The sequence below is a fragment of the Fistularia commersonii genome, chromosome 5 (genome assembly GCF_037954325.1).
Source record: "Fistularia commersonii isolate RoL2024-O1a breed Wild chromosome 5, RoL_Fcom_v1.0, whole genome shotgun sequence".
Lineage (NCBI taxonomy): Eukaryota > Metazoa > Chordata > Actinopteri > Syngnathiformes > Fistulariidae > Fistularia > Fistularia commersonii.
This window is the reverse complement of record NC_141288.1, coordinates 12979104-12994542: the sequence shown is the minus strand read 5'-3', so window position 1 is coordinate 12994542 and position 15439 is coordinate 12979104. Positions and strand designations below refer to the sequence as shown.

The 15439-nt window shown below is 40.0% G+C and overlaps 1 protein-coding gene and 1 long non-coding RNA gene across 3 annotated transcripts; both read left to right on the top strand.

Moving 5' to 3' along the window:
* Nucleotides 1-255: 255 nt before the first annotated feature.
* On the top strand, nt 256-2988 carry LOC147234113 (uncharacterized). The gene is made up of 3 exons (XR_015106101.1): nt 256-376; nt 885-1034; nt 1294-2988. It is a non-coding gene; the product is annotated as an uncharacterized LOC147234113 (long non-coding RNA).
* Nucleotides 2989-3900: 912 nt separating this feature from the next.
* On the top strand, nt 3901-12075 carry LOC147234112 (NXPE family member 3-like). 2 transcript variants are annotated; one of them, XM_086146877.1, is made up of 7 exons: nt 3901-4065; nt 5270-5400; nt 5836-6279; nt 6758-7053; nt 7276-7346; nt 10254-10460; nt 10528-12075. In XM_086146877.1, exons 2-7 carry the CDS (start codon nt 5281-5283, stop codon nt 11070-11072), a joined length of 1683 nt encoding a protein of 560 aa, XP_086003003.1. In that variant the 5' UTR covers nt 3901-4065; nt 5270-5280; the 3' UTR covers nt 11073-12075. The 2 variants fall into 2 exon arrangements, with proteins under 2 accessions (XP_086003003.1, XP_086003004.1); XM_086146878.1 differs by lacking the exon at nt 5836-6279.
* Nucleotides 12076-15439: the final 3364 nt, after the last annotated feature.

The window sequence follows — 15439 nt, the reverse complement described above, 5'->3', positions numbered from 1 at the left end:
ATGACAAGAACTAAGATAAAAATAGATAACAAAATGAACAACAAGGATTATATTGCCAATGTAATCAATACTTAAAAATGTCTCTATAAATATCAATCAAATTTAAATATGCCAATATTCTAGTATCTGTTTGGAAAAAATATTAATCATGAAATCGTTGTTATTGTTTCGTTTGTGGGGAGTCAATACATTCCTCAAATGAAACATCAGGTAATTCAAAAAAAACTACTCTTCCAAAGGTGTTCTTTGTTTCAACCCAAGCACATCCATCTCCTCAAAACAGGGATGGGATTGCTCCAGAATCCAAACATGACTTTTGGCTTTTCTCAGAACGATGTTTCTCACTGGGAGTCTGTGCCACAGTTATCATCAGGGGGTGAGTAACTGCATTTCACATTGATGTAAAATGTAAAACATTGTTGTTTTACATCCTTTAATCTGATGGAAGATTTAATGTCCAGCCACATTTATTTTCTTTTTTTCGCCTATATTGCTGTTTTTTTCTCCTGTAAATGTTGTCATCTTTTTTTAAAACTATGTCTTGTCTGGAATTCATTTATAACACTTATAAGACTGCAGCGGATTCCAGATAGATATGTATTGATTAGAAATAATGATAGTGTAAACATTATTATAAATATGAACAGTGCTGGCAGTGCAATAAGACATTTAAGTACAGCTTGGTATGCAACTCACAAATTGCAAATGCAAGGATTAGTGCAGTTTAAATGGCCAGTAGTTCCATGTGCAGATGAGCACCGCACTGACTGTGCTGAATGTAAAGTGCAGTAAATGTACTGTGCATGAGCTGAATATACAACATTGACAAAACAATGTTTCGTAATATACAGGTACAAGTTCAGCTCTCTTTTTTTCCCCCTCAGCAGTTAAGAATACAATCGTCATGCTGGGCGTGTTGACCTTTGTCCTTCAGCTGTGTTTAGTTCTGTTCCTCATGCTGAGATATTGGAGGCTGGACAAAAATGTGCAAGAGGCTGCCAAACACCTTAACGCCGAGCTGGAACTGTGGACTGGTGAGAACTGTTGTTATTGCTGTGATTTTTATGATTCTAAATTGTCTATGTTGATCATTTGAATATCTTGGACTTCAGATAACTTATTATGTTATATGATTAAATAGCAAAAGGTTAAGATGTACAAAATTGCATCTTTTAGTAGTCCTTAACTTAAGCTGATATCATATCAGACAGCGTAATTTGAAAAGATATATACATTCTTTAGGTCTTTTCCTCTACATAGTTCTTAGATTCTGTTTCATTCATTTCACTATAGCCCCCACAGTCATCCAATATCAATCCCTTAAAGAAAGGAATCATCTGATTTTGGATGATGAAGCTGCTCCATTGCCCGCAGTGTATGCAGATAATGAGGAATATCAACCCGCCACAAACTATTCGTTTGGACCTTCTATGCCATGGGACCTTGTTCAGTACTGACAGTATCTCGATATTTCCGGCCTCATCACAATGTATTATGATAAAAGATAAGGTCCCATTTCATGTTAAGCTGACATGTAACTTAATTGATATACATACAAATAACACCTGTTTAATGTTTACAGCCATGCTGCCTGTGAGTTGCAAAACAATGTGAGTTTACAAATGGATCTAGTGAATTATTTAGTGCCAAAATAAGAAGTGATGTAGATCTTACAAAGATTAGTGTGAAACTCACCCCAAACTACCATGAAAACTACAAAGAAAGCAATTACCCCATCGTCAAAGAGATTGGTGGCCTGTAATGAAGAGACTGCCATAAACTTGATGGTAAAGAAAAAAACTTGAATTTCATTTTACGCTTCTGTTCACAATACAAAAAATGTTTTGTTGAGAACGAACGGTGTATTCAGATTTAATTCAGGGAAAAACATCATAAGGTCAGGAACTGATCAAGCAAGAATGGTTTATTCAAAGTCAGGAAATACACTAACGAGATATCTCGGGCCAGAATGAATGTCACCCCAAGAGGATGGTTCACCCCCCTGCACAACCGGCGAGATGCGTCCAGCGGATGTGCAGGTGAGGAGGTTGAGGCCTGGAGGCGAGCAGGCACGGTCATTTTATACCATTGCCTCAACGGTCGGGTTTACTTCCAAATAATGACTTGTTTTACACACCGTTGGAATTTGGGCTATTGGGGTGCCGGGACGTGCCCCGGACAAGGCCGCAGACTGTGTGATCGATTACGCGTGGGTCGTGTCAGTGTGTTGTCACGCGACGTGCACCCGCGGGCGAATTTTGACACTACACGAGTTATTCATCTGCGATGCACCTCTCTTTATTCTGCATTTCTGCATAATAAGATGTTTTTTTTATAGCTATAAACTAATTGATTGATTCGGAGCACTACTGAAGGCCTAGGTGTAAAATGCACGGCCCGCCACTGGCCTTTACTGTGGATATACTGACAAATATTAATGAGCTGGATGTGAAGCTACAAGGGAAAAACTGGTTTGTGCAAACGCCAGAGCATTCAAAACCAAGCTGGTTTCATTTTCAAAGCAAATGTCATGCTATGTCAGACCAGTCTGATATGTACTGTTGACAAATATGTTTTCTTTTTTATATGTATCGTATCTTGTGGTGACCCGGCGCGTCTGTCAAATTACAAAAGTCAATGCGGCTTCTGAGCCAAAAAGTTTGCCCACTCCTGAGTTAGGGGCACTACTGGTCACATGTGGGGCACATCACAATGTATGTGGCCAGACAGATTTCTTCACTGAAGACCAAGAACCAAACATGGAGAATCAAAATTTCATACACCTGTTAGGCATCAGCATCCAGCTGCAGCAGTCAAGCGGCCCTTTGGAAACATATGAAGAACTTTAAACAATAAAACCTCTTTTTTTCCACAGGAAGTTCAAAGACACTGTGTATTCAAGTTCATATGAAAACAAGAATTAATTTATCTAGTCATGTTTAATAAATGGATAATGATAGAATGACACTGCACATTTCTGTCTATATATTTTTTCCCATGAATACGTTTAATTTTCTTTTGTTGAGAAGCAATAAAAGAAAGGGATATTTCAATCCTGTGTTGCCTCGTTTGCAAAAATTTAGTTCTGAACCATGGAACACAACTTGAATTGTTTCCACTTTATGAAGTGATTACTTCAAATGTAATTTGGGACTTCCTCTAATATCAAAAGGTTGGTGGTATTTTAACAAATAAGAGCAAGGCATGTGTTTACCAGAATGATGATGCCATACATGAATACAAATAGAAATAAACAGAATCAACGGAAAGAACAAAATCAATGATTGTGTTTTTAGTAGAGATTATATTACATTCAAAATTGTAGCGTGGGGCAGGGACTGGCCAGTGGATGATGATGATGATGACTGTTGGGAGCTTCTTTTCGTTCGATATCAAAGAACTCCATGGTTGAATGACTATATAATGTTGCAATCCCCTTCTAGTCTAGAAGATGAAAACATTAACTTATTTTGACAATTAATCTACGGGACTGTCTCAGAAAATAAGAATATTGGGATAACGTTCTTTATCTTCTGTAATGCAATTAAACAAAACAAAAATTACTTTTTCATGATATTCTAATATTTTGAGATAGAATTTTTTAGGTTTCTTAAGATGCAAGCCATAATCAGCAATATTAGTAAAATAAAAGGCTTGCAATATTTCAGTTGATTTGTAATGAATCCAGAATGTATGACATTTTTGTTTTCGTAATTGCATTACAGAACATAAAGAACTTTATCACAATATTCTAATTTTCTGGGACAGTCCTGTAGAATCTAGAGAAACTGATTTTTTTAATGGGGGTGGGGGTTGGGGGGGGTGGCATTAAGGAATTCCCAGGTGCTTTTGTTCATGCAAAGCTATTTACACTGTCCCTTTCCTCAAGCTCCTCTTCATTGTCTCCACCCGTTGTTTCATTTAGGGATTGCCTATCACTCTTGGCCGTTCTTGTTTCTTGTTTAGTCCTGAATTCGTTGTTCTCATACCTTGCGACTTTGTAGTTCTAGTTTTGGATACTGTTTTCTTTGCTTCTTTTACAAAGTACTATTCTAAATGTCTGAGGTAAGTATAACTTAATATTTTAAATCTGTTTGTTTAAGATCTGATACTGAAGGAAATAGTGTTGCTGAGCTGTATTAAAGCGACTGATAGATCTCATTTGATTATCAGTGCATTATTTTAGCTGTGATACATTTCCAGATTAAGAAATACATTCTATCCTTCTCCACTAAGTCATCTCCATCGATATATGGACAGATATGCCATAATTGCACCCTAAAAGTAAGAAGATACAGCTGCATGAACTTTAAATGGTAACATTTTTAAGATACATTATGGTTCTGTTATTCAGTGGTACAAGGGATTCAAGTGAAGGAAAATGTACTCATAACTTGTACATCCTTTCAATACTGTTTAAAATTATCAGCATTGTTTATATCTGTGCTTAACAGTGTGCTTATTTAATTATTGATACCTGTCCGGCTTCACTGTGAACAGCAAAATAAAAATTACATTGTTCATGTAAACGCATTTCGAGACCGTACATGTGATAATAAACCTTTTGAATAGGTATCTTATTAAGGACATAATATAACTATATAAGTAACGACACAAAAGCCAGCGAGTTAAATATGCAGTGGAAATGTAAAGTTTGGACCTGTGCAAGTAGTGTGACTTGAAAGGTAACTATCAAGTGCATGCAGTCTAGAATATTCTGTGGTAGTTTATAGCTGTTTTATGGCGATTGTGCATTGTCAGTAACGGGTGTCCAAAGTGAAATGTACTTTTTTTGAGACAAGTCCATCTATATTTGTGTGGAATAGCAGTTTGTCCTTGTCCACCAATATGGACCCAAATAAATGGAAATGAGCTCAAACAAAACCCAGTAAGGGAACGAATAAAAGCGAAAAAAATACAACAGAATTTTCTTTTTTAAGTTTTCAGACAACTAAATCTGATTTAAATATTAGGCATTTCTTTGTCATGTTTGTTGGGTTTGGCAGAAAGGAAAAACCAGTAAAACAGCTTACAATTCCATCTACTGCTCCCTGTTCTCAAACAATATCCGCAACAAATACTTGTGTTTTTTTTTTTAAAACAAAACAACTCAGCATTTTGGATTAAATATCCTTCTTTATCTATCTGTAATTTTACATAAAAAGGAGAATAAGGCTGAGGTGTAAAATGTAATGTGACACACGCCATGTGCAAAGAAATTGTTTTGAAAAGGTGTAATTTCTTAACATTGTTTTTATTTTGTTACCAGAAACCATCATCATGAATATTGGTACTTGCGGGGGAAGTGAGAGAAATAATTATATTCCAAAGGTCATTGCCATCTTTACTTTCCTTCTTGTCTTTCTGGTCATCTATATGTATTACTCAGACAGCAGTGAGGTAAGACCTTCATGTTGTTTTATTTTCCAACTTGTGAAAAAAAAAAGTGAAGCTCATGATAGCAACTACTTACTTGAACTCAGATTTAAAATTAGTGATCACCAGTCTAATCATGTTCATTCATGCTAATGTATGTTAATTTGAATTAAAAAACAACAGATGGGATAATATTGAATGATAGGCTTCCCCCCTCCTGTCTCAACTGTTCTCATATCTTTTTTTGTGCCCCAATCTAGTTATTGAAAGACACAACGTTCACATTTTTAGCTTCTTCCAAAAGACATAAACAAAATTATTATCAGTATTTGTAATCTTTATCACAACTCAGGCCGAGTTTCATAGTTGCCATAATTTTGTTGATTTTTTTTTTTTTTTACTTTGATATGACTTGTCATATATTTCTGTCAGCACCTGACTCTTGATTCCCCCTGTCAGGTTCTACAAAAAATAAAAAACACCAGTAGTGCCGAACAAATGATCCCCAAACCACAATCTCAAAATCGCTTCTGCAGCTTCCAGCCATTGTTACCCCATGATGCTGAGCAGGAACGTCTCCTTCTAAAGTCCATTGCTTGGCCTGCAATTCCATCCTTGAAAAAGTCTTTTGACCTAAAGCAGACAAGTCATCCTGCTCACAGCACCTTCCGAATTCTTCCTGGGAAGGAAGGGCAACAATGGCATGTGGGGGATCAGCTTGAAATCATGATTGATATCAATGATTTTAATGGGAATCCCAAGAAATATGGGGGTGACTTCTTAATAGCTAAACTCCAAAACTCATCTCTTAATGCTGGTGTGGCTGGACAAGTAGTGGATCATCTGAATGGCTCCTATTCTGCTGCTTTTCCTTTACTCTGGGAGGGAGAAGCAAAGGTTGAGGTAAAACTCAAACATTTTATATATGATTTAACAAATAATTCAACTTGCTTGCTTTCAATTTGGTTAAATCACTTTCAGCAATTACTGTCAAGTTGAATTAGCTTTCTGCTGGAGAGCTGTATCTTAATCCAGCAACGACAAACCTCGTATTAGAAGTGATCATCTGGAGGCATTTATGATCATGACAGACGAATGATACTTGGTTGAGGTGATCTATGAAGATTGAATTTTGTCTGGAATTCAAATGACCAAAATTAGTCTATCCAAGCATATGGGTCCAATATGTTAAACATTCTGAATCACATAAGTATGATGAGATGAACAGGCTTGATTTACAGACTATTTAGTTAATTATCTATATTGTTACAGATATAATAAAATTATCTATACATTTTTTTGTGGCTACAATGTTTTTGTGAAACTCAGCAGTTAAAAGGTGCAGACTTATTGAGGAATAACTGGTTGTCTCTGCTACCAGGTGATACTGGTTCACTCCAGTGAGGCTATCACAGTGCTGCACAAACTAAACCAGGAACAGCCAGACAGAATTGACTTTTATAGTCTCTTCCGATCAGGACCCATCTCTGAAAAAAACCTCTGTAATATCTGCATGCGTCCAACAAAGAAACCACTGTGCAACTTCACAGATCTCCAAACAGGTGAACCATGGTTCTGCCACAAGCCAAAAAAGCTAAGTTGTGAAGCAAGGATCAGCCATCACAAAGGAGACTTCAAAAAAAGAATTGAAGCCACCAAGGAGAAGCTCTTTCAAAAGTAAGATAACATGAGGCATTTTTTTGATCGAACAATATTAAGGATATTTCGTGACAGTGTTCTATATCAGGGAAAATCTAATTAGTGCTACATCTAGAATTCAATAACAGTAACAATCACACAGGAAATTGTGTATAAAGTGTTTGTTTTATACTGAAAAAAGTTAGTTATGGACGAAAAATACATTTACACTAACAAAGAATATTTTTCTTTCCCCTTCAGTGGAGAAAATATGAAAGTCAGTATTCCTGCCTCAGGATCATCTTGTGTTATTGTGAGGGCAAAACTAAAAGGTAAAACACAACTAATGAGCAAGAAGGTAGACTGTGTGAGTGTGTTTGTGCCATTTTTGTCAAAAATGAACAAAACCTGAGAAAACGCAGCAACAGAACCGCAGCCATTTTGCCTGAAGCTTGATGGTAAGCATTGATTGTAACAGATTGTAGGCAAAACAGATACTTCACTTTCATCTCACATATGACTGAGGTTTGACTGCAACAAATGATAGTTGAGATCATTAAACCTTCAGTGTTTTGCACAACGTTTATGAACATCCTCTGTATGAATAGCAGTGAAGAATAAAACAAACTAATCAAAAAAATATTTGAATAACTATTACTAATGCTATTTAAGTACAATTAGCCTCAAATGTTTTATCACTTTAAACCAGAGCTGGGCAACAAAGTCGATCGGAAAGTCAGCACAGGTCGATCCCGGAGCCCTGCCTTTCAAAGTAGGCACTACCGTACAACATCTAAAAACAACTCAACAGCAAGTTGCACAATAGACAACAGCACAAGTAGTGACGATAAGATGTAGCCTCAGGGCGGCACCCGTCAGTGTCTCCCCAAGCCGGTTCTTAGCCCGGATAAATACAGAGGGTTGTGTCAGGAAGGACAGCCAGCATAAAAAAGTTGCCAAAACCAAACATGTGAATCATGCATAACAATCAGATCGAGGCACGAAATAACAACAACCGCCATTGGCACCTATGACCTACAGGGAACCAATGGAAAATAGGCTACTGTTGGTGAAAGGAGAGGAGGAAGGTGTGTTCGGAAGCAGAGAGAGAAGAGGAAAGACAAGAGTCTGGGATTGAGAGTAGGGACTTTGCATATTGGGGACCGTGACAGGAATAGGTAGAGAGTTGGTTGACATGATGCAGAGAAGGAAAGTGGATATATTGTGTGTCCAGGAGACCAGGTGGAAAGGTAGTAAGGCGAGAAGCTTAGGAGCAGGCTTTAAGTTGTACTATCATGATACTGACAGGAATAGATATGGAATGGGAGTTTTCTTGAAGGAGGAGTTTGTTAGGAACGTTCTGGGGCCTAAAAGATTGTCAGATAGACTTGTGTGACTGAAATTGGAAATTGAAGGTGTGATGCTTAATGTTGTTAGTGGCTATGCCCCGCAGGTGGGATGTGAGTTTGAGGAGAAGGAGAAGTTCTGGAATGAGCTAGATAATGTGATGCAGAATATCCACAGAGATGGGACAGTGGTAATTGGTGCAGACTTCAATGGACACGTTTGTGAAGGCAATAGCGGAGATAAAGGAGTGATGGGCAGATTTGATATACAGGATATGAACGCAGAGGGACAGGTGGTGGTAGATTTTCCAAAAAGGATGGAAATGGCTGGAGTGATCCTTTTTTCCAGAAAATACAGGAACATGGGGTAACGCATAAGAGCGGAGGTAGGAGCATGCAGGTAGACTACATCTTGTACAGACGAGGTAACCTGAAAGAGATCAGTGACTGCAAAGCAGCTGTGGGTGAGAGCATAGCTAGGCAGGATAGGATGGGGGTTTGTAGGATGACTCTGGTGACAAGGAAGACCAAGAGGACAAAGGCAGAGCAGAGGACAAAGTGGTGGAAGCTGAAAAGGGAGTAGGGTTGTATGGCTTTCAGGGAGGCGTTGAGAATATACAGAGAAACCAAGTAAATAGTAAAGAAGAAGTTGTCTACTGAGATGACTGAAGAGACTGAGGGAACAGACAGGAGTACAGGGTAATGGTAAGGTAAGGTAAAGATAGATGTAGCAAAGGCAAAACAGAGGGCTTATGATGACCTGTATATGCTTGGCTGGACAGTAAGGAGGGAGAGAATGATCTATACAGGTTGGCAAAACACAGAGATAAAGATTGAAAGGATGTACAACAGTTCCAGGCTGTTAAGGATAGAGAGAGAAACATTTTGACAGATGCAAGAAGAGTGATGGGAAGATGGAAAGGGTTCTTTGAAGAGCTGATGAATGTGGAAATGAGAGATAGGCAAGGATAGAAGAGGTGGCTATTGTAGACCTCAAAGTAAAATAAATAGGTCTCGAGGAAGACCAAAGAGAAGATTTATGGACGTAATGAGAGAGGATATGAAGGTAGTTGGTGTGAGAGAGGATGATACAGAGATTGGGTTAGATGGAGAAGATTGATTCCACTGAAGGGAAAGGCTGTAAGGACAGGAAGAAGTGGAAGATAAGTCGTGTGGATAGATCCATCATCCATCCCCACTGCGGCATTGACGCGCTTCATTGACATACAGTACAGCCAATCTGAGATCTCGATACGAATACCGTTCCACCATGACTTATGGATTTGGATGTGTGTTAGAGGCTGGGCTACCTGGGCTACCTCCAAAAATGGAGGTAATGTAATGTAATGTATAGTCCAAAAATGTACACAATTATATTGTACCATATATGTTCATGCTGTCATCAGGGGAAGCAATGCATACACATGCAGACATAGACACACACAGACGTATAAACAGACACACACACACACATATATATATTGCTTGTGGATCATTTGGACCTGGTCATTTTAAGAGTCGTTCGCAAGCCAAAAAAGTATGGGCACCCATGCTTTAAACCATACACTTTATTGCCATAAAACATTTTTCTACAAACATTAATAGGGAGAACTTTGCGTTTCCATATACCAAGGGCTTGTTAAATACACACCATATAATCGCTAACAAAATGAAATGTTGACCCAGTAAGGAAAAACTGCTTCAATTACAAGTATATTTGGGATCACTTTCTAATTTGTAAGAACTACTTTTTGATACCTGGTTCATAAAACATTACAATAGTATAACAGCTACACTGATAATGCTGTTATTGGAGACTGGAGGGGGTTTGATCGGATTTGATTATTATGAAAACCTGTAATAATGACAGTCATATTTGCAAACCTCTTCCAGATTCTTCCCAAGTGGAGAAGAGAGGGGAGCTGTCTGGACCCTCAGGTTATTACTACCAGGGTTTATGGCAAGCCCTGCATGGCAACACTGTTCGTGTGTTCAGCTCTTCCTCTGCAATCACCCAGTGTCTAAAAAACAAGATGATTCACCTGTATGGAGATTCCACAGTCAGACAGTGGTTCGAATACCTAACCACCACATTACCAGGTTTGTACTTGATTTAAATCTTTAGTAAATGGATATTGTATCTTCATTTTTTTTTAATCTCTTTCAGAGCTCAAGGAATTTAATCTGCATAGTAGCTTGCAGTCTGGACCCTTCATGGCAGTGGACTTAAAAAACAACATTCTGCTAACATTTCGTTGTCATGGGCCCCCTATCCGCTTTCTTGACGTTCCTGTCAAAGAGCTTCGGTACATTGCCAATGAGCTGGATAGCTTGATTGGCGGAGAGAACACTGTTGTGATTTTTGGTATCTGGTCTCACTTTAGCATATATCCTGTTGAGGTTTACCTTCGGCGACTACAGAGCATCCGCAGGGCAGTAATTCGCCTTCTGAAGAGGGCTCCAGCCACAGTGGTTATTATTCGGACAGCTAATCCCAAAGCCTTGAAACTGTTTGATGCACTGACCAACAGCGACTGGTACTCACTGCAGCATGATAAGGTGCTCCGGGCTGTTTTCAAAGGATTGAAAGTCAATATAGTAGATGCTTGGGGGATGACTGTGGCCCACAAACTGCCACATAATCTCCATCCAGGCCCACCGATTATCAAGAACATGATCAATGTTATATTGTCCTACATATGCCCTAAATAGGGAGGATTTTTAGATGTATTTTCTGGTCTTGTTCATCCTGCTTTGCAACAAGGTACATTATATGGTGTTTAACACGTTAATCACAAAATGTCACAACAGCTTTCGCCTGCTTACTTCTGCTCAGAACCTGCCCTTGTACTGAATGAATGTACAGGAGTTTGCACAGATTAACTGATATATAGACCTATTTACAAGCATGTCTCTCCACAACCCATTCCAAAATATAGACATTGTACGACTTATTCGTGTGTAAATTGAAGTATTAAGCCTTCTTGTACAGTGTGTAAGACTGATACTGAACGAAAAAAGGGAGATGACTTTCTTTTATGATTCAATAATTCTTTTCTCATTTTTCCTTTAAGTCAAAAACTCTTTTTCTATACAATAAAAAAACACCTGGCCTTTTCTACCTATAAATTAGTTAACACATGGTAGTTTTTGATGAATCCCCACTCATGTTACAGCTAATATCAATGATAAATTGATAAGTTTAAAACCTTTACTACCCAAAGAAGGAAGGCAGCTTCAGTGTTGACCTTTAGTAGTTTGTAAATATAAATTTTTCGAATTATAATATAATGTATAATGTATAATGATATAATGTATTCATCACAGGCTTTTTCATTGAACTTAGAAATATTAGTGTATGTATGATACTTGCGCTTTAACCAAGCATTTTGAAAGCCCCGGAGATAACTCCTGAAAACAGAGAAAGAAACCTCCACCCACTAAGTATTGGGTCATTTTGGCAAACTAGTCAGATGTTCTGCTATTTTGATCCTATTCAAACCCATTGACACACATGAATGAACTTGATGTGAAGCCACAAGGGAAAAAATAGTTTGGGCATGAAATGCAAGTAAATGTCAGAGCCTTCAAAACCAAGCTGTTTTTTTGCCAAAAAGTTTGCCCAACCCTGATGTAGAGGCATGAAACTTCTCAATGTAGTTGAGAAAATCTATTCTCAACCCTGCTCACTGAAAAATAAAATGAAGTTTTCTTTGTCCTTGTTTCTGGAATTTTCTATTTGTTTTTTTTTTTTAATTTGTTTAGTTTAGTAGGAAATATTGAAAAAAGATAATTGTCAACATTATATGGGTCTTTTAGGTGCAAAGTAACCTTAGGGAAAATTGAAACGCAGCTGCTAGAACTGACTGTCTTACCTGCATCGCCTTCTTATTCTCTGACATTCAGTCTAAAGGCTTCATCACTCAAAGTTTTTGTACTCTGTTATACCAGTGCCATTTTCATGGTCCCACAAGTTGATCCTCAGTGTCCATTGTTTGCTTTTGTCCTTCATCAGAAGTGTAACCTTTTCAAAACCAAGCCAGTGATCACCTGAAGGGAGTTACCAGAGAAGTCAGATAAGATCATGGTGTCAATAATTTGCATAACCTCCAATCTTTCAACAAAGGTGTTTGTTTCATCAATGACAGGTAGTAATATGATCTGTGAGGCAAAAAGTTGTGGGAAAACATCAAGTAGCAGAGGGAGCAGGAAAGACAGGGAATGTTAAGAATAGTCACCTCAGTATTCCTGACCTTTAGAAAATATTCAAGGATGTCATCCTGCAACTTCTGAGTTTGTTATCAATAAAGGCCCATTGGGTTGCCCTTACTTACAATCCAGGCTTCCAAAGTCTTTATATGGTAACCAGTTCTACATAAAAGAGACTGCCAATCCACTTTTTTTGAAACGCCGTCCAGCCTCTGTCAGATCATATCTCTCATGACAACTGAACAGGTAATGCAACAATTTACTCAGACCTTTTGTATCCGAGCTTATTTGCCTCAAATATGACACACTCATCAACAGATATTGCCGGATTGACTCGAAGCACAGTGTGGGATCTAGAACCAGGGCTCTCAAGAGGGGCTGGAATTCTGGAGTTGCCCTCAGTGAGAGGCGCCGGACAGGAGAGGGCATATTGATTACCCCCTGTCTCTGCGCCTGCACGTTGGGGTTCAACCTGGCGGATGAAAGGGTAGCCCCCCTCCGCCTTCAGGTGGGGGGACAGGTTCTGACTGTTGTTTGTGTCTATGCACCCATCAACAGTTCAGTTTACCCACCCTTCTTGGGGCGCTCATACTTCCTCGCTCTACTGGGAGACTTCAACACTCACGTGGGCAATGACAGTGCGACTTGGAAGGGTGTGATTGGGAGGAATGGCCCCCCTTATCTGAACCTGTTTTGTTATTGTACTTCTGTGCGTGTCATGAATTGTCCATAACGAATACCATGTTCAGGCATAAAGGTGTCCATATGTGCACTTGGCACCAACACCCCTTGGGCCACAGTTCTTTGATCAACTTTGTGGTTGTATCATCAGACTTGCGGCCGCATGTCCTGGACACTCGGGTGAAGAGAGGGGCAGAGCTGTCAACTGATCACCATATGGTGGTGAGCTGGCTCCGATGGTGTGATGCCTGTCAGACCTGGCAGACCTAAACGTCATATGAGCGTCTGCTGCGAACGCCTAGCGGAGTCCCTTGTCAGAGGGAGTTTCAACTCCCACCTCTGGCAGAACTACAATCATGTCCCAAGGGAGGCAAGGGACATTGTGTCCAAATGGGCCTTGTTCCTTGCCTCCATTGTTCAGGCGGCAGACTGGAGCTGCAGCCGTAAGGCGGGGCGGCCACCATCAAAACCACTAGTGGACTCAAGCAGTGAGGGATGCCATCAAACTGAAGGAGTCCTATCAAGTCTTTCTGGCCTGTGGGGCTCTGGAGGCAGCTGACAGGTACCAACAGACCAAGCGGCATGCAGCTTCGGTGGTTGCCGAGGCAAAAACTCAGGCGTGGGAGGAGTTCGAGGGGATCATGGAAAACGACGTCCGGTGGACATTGAGGAGAGTCTGGTCCAGGTGATTCTGTTGATGGAGCACTGCTCCATCAACACTGTGTACAGCTGGAGTGGGGTGCTGCTGAACTCAACTCGAGACGTATTAGATCAGTGGCAGGAATACTTCCGAGACCTCCTCAACCCCATTGAAACACCTTCCAATGAGGAAGCAGAGCTAGGGGACTCAGACACACATATTTCCACAGCTGAAGTTGCTGAAGCAGTCAAAAAGCTCTTCAGTAGCGGGTGCTGGGGGTGGATGAGGTCGACCCTGGGTTCCTCAAGGCTCTAGATGCTGTAGGGCTGTCTTGGCTGACACGCCTCTGCTGCGTTGTGTGGAAGTTGGGGACAGTGGCGCTGGACTAGCAGATTGGGGTGGTGATCGCCCCTTTTTAAAAAGGGGGATCAGAGGGTGTGCTCCAACTACAGGGGGATCACACTACTCAGCATCCCTCCCTGGTTAAGTTTTTTCAGTGGTGCTGGAGAAGAGGGTTCGCTGGGTCGTTGAACCTCGGATCCAGGACTTGCTGTGTGGTTTTCATTCTGGTCCCCCTAGAGGAGCTGGACCATGTGGCAGGGGAGAGGGAGGTCTGGGCCTCACTGCTCAGGCTGCTGCCCCCACGACCCAACTCTGGCTTAGCGAGGGAAGATGGATGGAAGTAGAGTTTGGGAAATTGTGATATTGCCACTGTCATGGTTAAATGAAAGGCCAAGCTCAACCCACAGCTTCAAACCATACTGTTCATTTTGTCCTGATTTTGATAATTAAAAAGTAAGCGTTGGCCTTAACAACAACAACAACAACAACAACAACAACAACAACAACAACAACAACAACAACATATTATTATTATTATTGTTATTATTATTATTATTATTATTATTATTATTATTAGTAGTAGTAGTAGTAGTAGTATGATTATTATGGCCGCACAGCAGTGGTTCACACCAGAATTGTCAACACTATACCATCCATCTAATCATTCATCGTCTGCTGTTATCTTGCACTCGGGGTCGCAGGAGCCTATCCCAGCTCTCTTTGGGGGAGAGGTGGGGTACACCCTGGACAATTGCAGGACCGCATATACATACAAACAACCATTCACTCACTCATTTGAGGCAATTTTCCAGACAGCATGCAAACTCCGGACAGAAAGGTCAGAAACCCCCCCCCCCCCCCCCCATTTTTGTCAAAATTGAACCAGGGTACTTTGTGCTGTGAGGCCGAAGCGCTAACAACGGTGCCACCATGCCACCCCAAACACTATACCAAATACCAATGTCCATAATTGAAATTAAGAGTCAGCCAGCCAGTCCAACCAGCCCTGAAGCGAGCGAGATCTATATAGTAAAATCCATCCATTCCAACAACCAAGCTAAATTCTCCAGATCTATCGCAATCTTTTGTGTCACACCTCAAGGAAAATGGAGACGAAGGTCGGAATGTGGTGTAATGTACCAAGAGGTCTGTTGAAACATGTTTCTGCAAGAATCGTTTGAAATCATAGAAAGGACATTTTAGGTTT